Source organism: Corapipo altera, unplaced genomic scaffold (assembly GCF_003945725.1).
Source record: "Corapipo altera isolate COAL_440 unplaced genomic scaffold, ASM394572v1 60855, whole genome shotgun sequence".
Lineage (NCBI taxonomy): Eukaryota > Metazoa > Chordata > Aves > Passeriformes > Pipridae > Corapipo > Corapipo altera.
Window position 1 is genome coordinate 1 of NW_020885634.1, and position 11068 is coordinate 11068.

Consider the following 11068-nt stretch of genomic DNA (forward strand, 5'->3'; position numbering starts at 1 on the left):
TGCAAACATATTCTTCTGAACTCCCAGTCCTCAGCTGAGATAATCAATCACATGTTGTTCAATAGAGTGTTTGTGGAATTGTTCCAGGCACAGAAAAAGCACTTTTTCACACTCACCTCCTGGAGGCCTGACAATTGTTACAGCATCACTCCTCAAGCTGCCCTGGCTGTTGGGTGCATTCACTTGCACTGTGGAGTTAGAAAATGGAATCAGGCCTTCAATGGGTACCCATATATTGAATTTCTTGCTGCTGCAGAACATCTGAGTATCATTTACCATCGAGTAATGAGTGTTATCTGTTATGAAAAAACACAAAAGGAGGGTGAAGAACAAATGTTAGACCTTGTGTCTGCTACAATTCACTGCCTTTAGGAACTAAGTTTTATTCCTATTCAAAAGAAGACTTGCTGTTTATACCAATAACACACACACACACGAAATTTTGGATATTAAGGAGAAAAAAATATTATTCATCATTTCTCCTGCTTTTAGCAACAGTTCATGGTACTTGTAAATCTTGGAAAATAAACCAACCAACCCATGAAGCAACCCTGCAGCTGCAGAGCTGACTGCTCTGTACTGCAAACAGGAGCCAGCTCTCAGAAATTACTGATCTTCTAGAAAAGTTGTGGGATAACTGCAAATTCCAAATATTAGAGTTAATTTTTATGCCTATGATACACTGGTAAACATTTTGGAATTCAGTAGAAAAATGTTTCCCTTAGGAGTTTATAAGCTAACTCCCTGCACAGAGCAGAAAAAGTCCCCTGCAGTAACACCTGCTTTCCAGCATGGCCTGCAGTCCCCTCACAGATAAAAGGATTGGAAGCATTCAGTTGATCAGCTGAAATCATCAGAGGACACCACAGCAACCTCCATGTCCTTTGTAAACCTTTTAAGATCTCAAACTTAAGATAAGACAATATTCTGCCCTACAAAAATAAAGAAACTCTTTCCAAAATACCCCGTAAGACTAGAAAATAATAAAAAAAAAAAATCGTATGACAGGTAACAATATTTTTCAGACCAATGAAGAGTTCACTCACATATCTGAGAGCAAAGCTGCTCATTTAAAAATTATCCTGTATTTTGAACATATAAAGCACTATATAAATGATTAATATTATTACAATTGTTCATCATTCCATGGAGAGCTCTCACAGTGAAGTCAAAGGAAATTCTCTGTTACAAACAACAGCAGAATCACACAAGTCTAAGATCACAGGTATGAGAATGAGATTAAACAGTACATAACTATTAAAAATATTGTAAGTGAAGTCAGGCATTGTCACAGGTAGCAGATTGAATATTCACATCTGAGTCCTCTACAAAACCTAGATAAGATGGAATTACAAAAACCCCAGAAAATCAACATTTTAATTAATTTTTAATGGAAACTCCTTGGATTTACACATTTTTATTAAATTTTAAATGAGTTGTTAAAACTGAATTGTCATTAAATGTGAAAACAGTTTTCCAATCTCCCATATTTCCAAGATGTGCTCTAACACGTGTGTGCAGCACATTTCAGTCCTGCTCACAGGACATTTCACCACAGATGAGTGTTCTGGATTTTCTCCTGATTTGGGGATTCCTATAAACAATCTCTGATTTACTCACAGTACAAGTCCACACAATTCCATTATTTTGGTGTTCAAAAAGTGGCAGAAAGGGTGTTTGCAGTGATTCTTCTGGTAACAGATGACACACTTATTTTCTGAGGTTTTGTGGAGGGGGGGCAGTTTTGTAAAACTCTTTGCAAACCTGCCTTGTAGCCCAGTTCCTTATTGCTCCAATTCTCCCTGGATGACCCCGTGCCACAGCACCAGAGCACCCGGACAGACTCCAGCAGGGTGAAGCTGGGATGGTTTCATGGAGCCTGATGGATTCACTTTGGATTTCACTGAAGTTCACACAAGCCCCAGACCCCGTTTTAGATACAGCAATGAAGGTAAAACTTCTTATCCTGCCAGAAAGAAGAACAACCACGTTTCCCACATTCCACACACAGAATCCTGCAGGAGCAAAGTTATTTTGTCTGACATCACTCGGATGGACCCAGGCTGCTCAACCAGCACCACAAAAACGCATCCACAGTCCCTGAACTCAGCTCTTCAATTGTCCATCAAACCCTCCTTCTGCACCTTTGTGAAACTGTCCCTGGGGGTGATTTGGGAGCAGATACAACCCAACAAAGCACATTTCTCCTCTCATCCATCACAGTTTCTCCAGTGTCTGCAACTGATTGCTTGTGACCATCTCACAACAACGTGACTGTCATATGCACCTATTATTTTATTAACAATAAAGTCATTAGAAATGACCAACTGTAGATATGACATATACATTGTTAAGGTTCTAGTGACATGAAACACTTAATGACTCAGCTGGTTGTGGAAAAAAGATGCATTTTTTAAGCATTTCCCCTCCCATGTGTAGGAAAGTTTAAAAATTAGTGTTGACAGGTTGGCACATAGGATAGATTCAAACTTGAAGCATAAAAGTGGGTTGCCTAGTAGCAATTTATATGCCAAATTCATGAGAAAATTAAACTTCTTCTATCTACAGTACAGTTTTAACATGTTAATATTTTTATTTTCATCCACCTGAACCTGGAAAGAAAATATGTGTTTCCTCTGCTGATATTTTTATTCCATTATTAATCTTTCTTCCAGTGGATAACTATACTAGATTTTAAAAATATTTTTTGAGTAACAGAATGTGAATTAAAAGGATAACACTCTACTCCAAGTTGCCTGGATAACAACATTAAGATACAGTAACTATACAATTAGTGGTAACATTAATTCTAGTTACAGCAGAGTGATTACTCAGCAAGTATAAGAAGTATATAATTACTGAATAATTAGGAGAAGTATGTAATTACATAACCATTTGATTCTGATCAAAAATGAACTTGCACATTTACAATGAGACAAACACAGCAGCTCAACATTTTTCATTGCTTCTAATAAAAAGCCAAGGAGTACTTGCAAGTTTCCCAACCCAAATTTTACACAGACCAAAGGTGTTTTTATCCCTCTTCCCAGCCAAGCAACTTGCTGCTGCTGGCAAGGAAAATGTTAGAAGGACATTTTTAAAATGCGGGTCTTGCTGGGGCTGACTTGCAATTTGCAGCTTTGCCACTTCTCACTGCTTCAGCTCAGCTTTCAGTGGGCTGGAAAATGCAAGACCCAGAGGTTCAGCCTGACAGACAGTGACACAGGGATAACCCTGTGCCATCATTCCATGCCATTCCTGCCCAGCCTGCCTCAGTGGGGACCGAGTTGGTGAGGAGAAGTGGATGAGGCCTCTCTTTTGCCATTTTTCATGGGTGTTTTCCTCTCCATCCTGCTCACAGGTCCTACTGTAGCCCACCATCAGGTCTGCTGCAGATCTGAACAGCAGGTGCCTCAAGTACTGGCAAAGTGCTAAAAGACATTGTTTGCTTCAGACAAGTGGTTTGTACCAGAGCACCACCTTGTTCCTGCACTCGGCCTTGTCATTGCTGCCAGGAACAGACCCCAGCACTCCAACAAGCAAGGTCTCTGCACAACACAGGAACAACCGAAAGAGGCAGAAAACAAACTCCTGGATCTGGTTCATTGTGTCATTCAGCACTTAAGACATTGCAAACAACTGTACCAAAAGCTGAATTGGAAGGGGAGGAGGCTCAGAGCCACCATCTCCTGGAAGCTGTTAAAAAAGACTAAACCCTTTGCAGACATGAAGGGTTTCCCAAAGCTCCTTCATCTTTCCAGATTTGTGCATCGTGATGGTTTTGTTCTTTTACTGAGCCTTCCTGCTCAGCTCTCCACAGCTCCCCCAAAGTATTTGAGGGCCTTCTTTCCCTAAGCCTGCTATTTGAGAAAAACCTCAGAAAAACTCTTCCCAGTTTATTCGTAGTTTATACCAGATCAAAGGATCTCAGTTTTTCAGGAAAAGATACAAATGAAGAAATTAGGGCTTAAAGGATTATCCATATTCATACTTAGAAATTGTGGTGGGGTGAGGGTGGGGAGGGGTACCTGCTCTTCCTCATGGTGCAGGGAGAGCAGCTCTGGCAGGTAAAGTTCTCCCCAGTCCATGTGCGCCCGGCGACAAACCCTCCGTGTGCCCCGCGGGGAAAAGCAAAGTTCCCGTGGCCGACCCCGCGCACTTGGCACGGGCGCGCTCCGGGCATGGCGGCGGCGGGTGGAGACCAAAAACTCGCCTGCACCTGATCAAAGGCTCAAAGCCCCACCCACAGCTCATGAATATGCAGCAGGGCAGGACATTTGCATTCCCTGGGACGGCCCATTGGTGGGGCAGCGCCTAATCAGGTGCCAGGGGTGCGGGGGTGGCAGGCAGAGGGTGGGGGCAGGACAGCGGCCTTGGAACAAAGCCTTGGAAATCTTTGATCCATACACAGGATGACTGGAACCATCATGCCTGTGATGTCAGGTCCTCCCCTGTGACATCACATCCTCCCCGTGACATCACATCCTCCCCATGACATCACAGTTCACCTATGACATCATATCCTTTCTGTGACATCACATCTGCCCTCTGACGTCACATCCTTCATATGACATCACATCTCTCTTGTTATACCATATCATCCCTGTGACGTGACGTTCTCCCCTGTGACATCACATCTCTCCTATGCGACATTGATCATATGATGTTGCATTCTTCCTGTGACATCACATTTCCCCTATGACATCACATCCTTCCTGACGCAACTTAAGGCTGTTTCCTCTCAACCCTTCACTATAGCCTTGGCAGAAGAGACCAACCCCCACCCCACTAAAACCTCCTTTCAGGTCATTGCAGAGAGCAATGAGGTCCCCCCTGAGCCTCCCCTTCTCCACACTCAACCAGCCCAGTTCCCTCAGCCGTCCCTCAGCAGACATGTTTTCCAGAGCCTTCCCCAGCTCCGTTCCCTTCTCTGGACACGCTCCAGCCCCTCAAGGGCCTTTTGGCACTGAGGGGCCAGAACTGGACACAGCACTCCAGGTGAGGTCTCCCCAGTGCCTTATTGATCCAGCCTGTCCAGATCCCTCTGCACAGCCTTCCTGCCCTCCAGCTCATCCACACTCACACCCAACGTGGTCTTGTCCACAACTTTCCTGAGGGGGTACTCGATCCCCTGGCCCAGATCATCCACAACGATGTTAAATAGGAGCAGTCCCAACCCTGAACCCTTGGGAACCCCACGAGTGACCGGCCCCACCTGGATTTTCTTCCCTTCTCCACCACTCCCTGGACCATCAGCCACTTTGTCACCCAGCAAACAGTTCCCTGGGCAAGCCATGAGCAGCCAGTTTGTGCAGGAGATGCTGGGGGAGATGGTGCCAAAGGCTTTCTGGAATTCCACAGAGACACATCCCCAGCCTTTCCCTCAGCTGCTGAGCAGGTCCTTTGTCAGAGAAGGAGATGAGGTTGGTCAGGCAGGACCTGCCTTTCCCAACCCCACGCTGGCTGGGCCTGATCCCCTGGCTGACCTGCCTGTGCCATGGGATGGCACTGAGGAGGATCTGCTGCATGGACTTCCCCGGTCCTGAGGTCAATGGGACAGGCCAGGAGTTGCCCAGATGCTCCTTTTGGCCCTTCCTGGGGATGGGCATCCCATGTGCTTGTTGCCAGTCAGCTGGGACTTGTGCAGTTGTGCAGCACTGCTGGGGAATGAGTGAGAGTGGCTTGGCCAGCTCTTTCTCCAGCTCCCTCAGGACTCTTGGGTGCATCCCATGTGGGCCCAGGCACTTGTGGGGGTCTCATTGGCAGAGCAGGTCACTGACCATTTCCTCCTGCATTGTGGGGGCTTCACTCAGCTCCCCATCACCAGCTTCCAGCCCTGGGAGCTGGGGATCCTGAGGACAACTGCTTTGGGTGTTAAAGACTGAGGCAAATAAAGCACTAAGTAACCTCCTGGAAATAAGGACCCTTGGGACACTGCAGGACCTTCTGGAGCCAAAGGAGCCCTGGGACACTATGGAATCTCATTGAATCAAGGCAGCACTGGAACCCTGGGAAAACTCCTGGAATTCAGGGCCCATTGTGACACTGCAGGTGTCACACATGGAACAAAAGGAACCCTGGGATGCTGCGGAAACTCATGAAACCATGGGACCATTGTGACATTGAGGGGGCTGATGGAACCAGGAGTCCATTGGTGCAATCCAGGGTCTCATGAAATCAAAGGAATTCTGGGACACTGTCGAACCTCCTGGAACCAAGGGTTCACACTGACATGCGTGTCCTCCTGGAACCAAGGGAGCCCTGAGATATTTCTGAACCTCCCAGAATCCAGGGGCCATCGGGACCCTGCAGAACCTCTTGGATTCAAGTGGTCCTTGTGAAACTGCAGGCTCTCCTGGAACCCAAGGATTCCTGGAGCACTGCAGAGCTCATGGAACCAAGGGGCCACTGTCCCACTGCAGCTCCTTCTGAAGCACAAGGGACCCTGGGACAATGGGAAATCTCCAAGAATCCAAAGGGCATTTGGGGACTGCAGGGCCTCATGGAACTAAAGGAACCTTTGGAGACTGGGGAAACTCGTGGAATCAAGGGACCATTGGGACATGTGGGGCCTCATGGAACCAAAAGAACCCTGAGAATTTTTGTGGGAACAAGTTAAGGCAGCAGCAGCTGCATTCAGTTAATCAGGATCCAAAATTAGTGTTTTGGCCTTGACTGGTGTTTTCTATCCAGAGAGTGCTGTTTGCCAAAGTGGAAACCACTTGGAACGCTCTGCATGGTAGCCTGTGTTTTTCTCTGGTGGCTGAACACAGGCAGCACATGAGGGGAGGGGAATGTGTGGGATCAGGGCACTGCTTTGGGACCATGCTGGGAATTCTGGCAGACTAAAAGACAAACACCGGGTGCTGCTCATGAGAGAAGAGGAATAAAAGGGGACAAGGAAAAGTGTTGGTGGAAAAGTCCTGAAAAGGAACTCTGTGTGTGCAGCCTCATTTTCTCCTTCAGTGCCCACAGGAAAGGGGGCAAAAAGTGGGGGTTGGGAGCAAAAAACTGTTGAAGGGGAAATTGAGGATTGAGGGGAGAGTAGGAAAGTGGGAGGAACAGAGAGAAGGGTGGAAAAGGGAGGGTGATCTGGTGAGTCTGATTGTCCCATGGGGGTCTTCGGGCACAGGGGGGTTGGCAAAGGGGGGTGGCCCCCCTTAGCTCCCAACTTCCTGTGGGGTGCTGGGGGCTGCTGGATCCAATCTCAGCCTTGGATCACGCCAACACTTTCAGTTGAGAGGAATTACAGAAGTGTGACTGAACCACTTGGTCCCCCAGGTTTTAATGATGGCAAATCACATCTACTGATAGAAATTAATTTATTTAGGGTTAAAAATGATCAGGCAAAAAAACTTCATCACAATTATTTACTGCACAACAGAAACACTAAAACTACCACGAGTACAGAAAAAGATAAGAAAGCGCTCTACACTAAAGCAATTGTTGAAGCATTTCTACTCAAGTTGGCACAAAAGCAATAATTCTTAATTAGAGATGGATGGAACTCCCCCAGACCAACGCTGGTGGGGAGATCTCTGCTCTCAACCTCCAGAAGTGACCTTGGGGGGTCCCCAGTCAAGGCAGGAATCTCCACACACCCCACAAGAAGGGTTCTGTTGGAAGAAGCTGCCCCTGTGAAAGGGGACTGGCCCTTTGTGGTCGAAAGGGATGGACTGACAGTCACTGGACTCCAGGGGTTGCCTCACCATCAGGGGGTTCATTCGGGGTGGAAGCAGCAGCCGAAGCTCTTCCCGCAGTCGGAGCACTGGTAGGGCTTCGCTTAATGGTGAGTCCGTTGGTGTGAGGTCAAGTGACAGCGCTGGGTGAAGCTCTTCCCACACTCCCCACACTTGTAGGGCCTCTCCCCACTGTGGATGTGCTGGTGCCTGATGAGGGTGGAGTTCCGGTTGAAGCCCTTCCCGCAGTCGGTGCAGCGGAAGGGCCTCTCATCCGTGTGCGTCTGCTGGTGCACAAGGACATCTGACCTGGTGCGAAACCTCTTCCCACATTCCAAGCACTTGTAGGGCCGTTCCCCCGTGTGGATGCTCTGGTGTTGGTTTAGGTTGGAGTTGCTCCTGAAGCTCTTCCCACATTCCCCACATGTATAGGGACGTTCCCCAGTGTGGATGCGCTGGTGTTGGACCAGAGTGAAATTGTCCCTGAAGCTCTTCCCACATTCCCCACAAGGGTATAGACATTCTCCAGTGTGGATGCGCTGGTGTCGGATCAGAGTGGAGTTGTCACTGAAGCTCTTTGCACATTCCCCACACGTGTAGGGACGTGCCCCAGTGTGGATGTGCTGGTGTCGGAGCAGGTCAGAACTTTGCTTGAAGTTCTTCCCACATTCCAAGCACCTGAAGGCCTTCTTCCTGCTGGGAGGCTGCTCAGGGACCACCAGCTCAGAGCTCCCCCTCAAGTTCTGGCCGCCTTCCCAGCACAGGCTGGCTCTTTCCTCCTCAGAGCACCCTGGGATGGCTTTGCAGCCCCTCCTGCGGGGGGATCTCCGGCCCTTTTCCTCCCTGCTGCCTTCCTGCGCCGGGGAGCCCTTCAAAACGGCCTCTCCCACCAGGGTCTCACGGGGGGATTTGTCCTCCGGGCTCTCCGTCCTCAGCTCGGGGCCTGGGGCAGGAAGCAAGAAGGACAGGGAGGGGATTTGCCTCCGGCCCACAGGGAAGGCCAAGGACATCCCCCCAACTCCGGCCCCGGCAGGACGGCGGCGGCAGCGGGGTTGTCCTGCAGCCGGGGCCATGCTCGGCTGACAGAGCCAGCACAACACCCGCCCAAAGGGCCACTGACTTCCTCCTCACCTGCCTGGGGGGCCCAAGGCATCTTCCTCTTCCTCGCAGCCTCCTCCTCCATCCACCCAAGCTTTGGGAAGGACAAATCCTGATGGGGGGGAAAACAAGGGCTGAGCACATTGGCTTGGGGGTCCCTCCTGCCCAAGTCCATCTCTAGAAATCACTTGGCATCCTGTGTCCATAAAAACCTCCAAACCACCAAGATTCAGTCCAGAAAAACTTAAACCACCTAGCTTCAGGCAAAAAACTCCTCAGAAATAGCAACAAGACTCTCGCCACCCCAAACTGCAAAAAGTTGAGATTAAGTCAAAAAATACTCCAAAATATGAAGATTCAGCCCAAAAAAAGGTGATGATGGGGACTGAATTTAACCCTCCAGCAGGAAAGTTGTTTGATTTCAAGCTCATCTTCAAGGGGAGCCCTGCGATTGGAGCCTGGGCTCTAATGAACCTCTCCTGTGCTGCCAAACAGCAGGAGCTGTATGGCCAAGGGACAAACTCTGTGATCCCTGTCAGTGTCCGTGGTCCCTGTCAGTGTCCTTCAGGGAAACTGGGAGGAGGAAATGAAGAAAACAGTTTGGAACTAAACAGGTTTTAAAGTGGGAAAAACCTCCTTCCATGGAAATAAACTTAGACAGTTTTTCCTGGGCTGAACGAGTTCATTCAAGGATGAAGGACTGGGACTTCTGTGGACACTTGTGCTGGTTTCTTTGGACACTTGTGTTCATTCAGAGAGCCCCTGGAAACACTCTGCTGTTCACTCCCAGTGCCACCAGTGCCTGGGTCCTGTCTGCAGCAGCAGATTGCAGTGGGATGGGAGAAATGCTTTTCTGAGCCTCTGGACTGGACACAGGCACAGCCTGACCCTGAACCCAAGGGAAACAAACACAAATTCCATGGTTTTAGCTGGAGCAAGGCTGGGGGGGTTTCCTGAGGGCAGCACTACACCAGACTGTTTTGTGTGTGTGTGTCAGACAGGCAGAAGCACAAATGCCTGCACAGCCCAGAGCAGTCAGTGTGGGGCTGTGCTTGCTGCTGCAGAGACCCCCAGGGAACAAACCCAGGCAATAGTTTGAGTTTATTCCTTGCTCTGTGTCAGTGGAATAGAATGTTCCACAGGAGCTCTGTCCCCGTCCCCGGGTGGCTTGAAGTTGAAGACGGGGAGGGTCAAGTGCAAGTTCCCTTTTGAAGTGTGTGTCCCTAAGGAGGACACTTGCCTTATTATTGCTTATTATTTGTAATACCTTACATCATACAACACTTAAGGATGGATTCTATAGAATATGTGCCATACATATGATACAGAATATATCTGATTATTGCTTTATCTGCCTGTCCAGACAGATGTTGCGTATGCAGAGAGATTGTATTTGAGGGATATGTTCCTCTCAATACCCTGTGAGCTCCACTCCCAAGGCCAGCAAATTCCTGAAGCTCCCACTTGTGTGCCCTGCAGGTTTTGGCAGATTTGCAAGAGCAGGGGAATCATTCCCTGCAGTCCCTTTGCACTGTGGGAAATGGGAGCACTGTGCACATCCTGCTGCCTCCAGATTCCATTCTGGGTGTGTGGGGAGCAAAGAAATGCCTGGTTCTGCAGGAGCTGGAGATGCTCAAGGGGCAGCAGGACCAAGTCAGGGACCTGAAGGGGCCTGAGGGGCTTTGGGGTCCAGGAGGGTCCTGGGGGAGCTGGGGAGGGGCTTTGGGGACTGGGGATACAGACCAGGACAGACCAGTACAGACCAGTACCTCCTCACTGCTCCCCAGATCTCTCCTGGAGCTGGGCCACCTTGTTGTGGGACACCTGAGCCCCCCCAGTGCCCTCCCAGTACAGCCCAGTGCCCCCAGTACAGCCCACTGTGTTCCTGTCCCCCCCTGGCACCCCCAATTCCACTGTCCCTAAATCCCTCCCCACATTCCCCAAACCCCTCCCCCACTGTCCACAAACCCCATCCCTGATGTCCCCAACCCTCCATCTCACTCCAGGAGCCCCCCCTGGACCCTCTGACACCAAAAATGCCCCCCCATCACACTCACAGAAAGGCCAAGAGCATCTGGGGACACGGTGGGGACAGCTGGGGGGTTTTGTAGGGCACTGGGGGATTATTGGGGGATACTGGGACACACTGGGAGGAACTAGGGGGCACTGGGAGGGACTGCGGGGTTACTGAGGGACACTGCAAGGGCACTGGGAGGGATTGGAGGTGAACTGGGGCACACTGGGGGACACTGGCAGAGAACTGGAGAGTTACTGGGGGATTACCAGGACAC

At 49.4% G+C, this 11068-nt stretch overlaps 1 protein-coding gene across 1 annotated transcript; it reads right to left on the reverse strand.

Annotated features, from left to right (window-relative positions):
• Positions 1 to 7308: 7308 nt before the first annotated feature.
• Positions 7309 to 8989, reverse strand: LOC113940692 (zinc finger protein 239-like). The gene is made up of 2 exons (XM_027631840.1): positions 8811 to 8989; positions 7309 to 8622 (listed from the first exon to the last, which is right to left on the reverse strand). The coding sequence occupies exons 1-2, from the start codon at positions 8950 to 8952 to the stop codon at positions 7784 to 7786; spliced, it is 981 nt and encodes a 326-aa protein (XP_027487641.1). The 5' UTR covers positions 8953 to 8989; the 3' UTR covers positions 7309 to 7783.
• Between the last annotated feature and the right edge of the window lie 2079 nt (positions 8990 to 11068).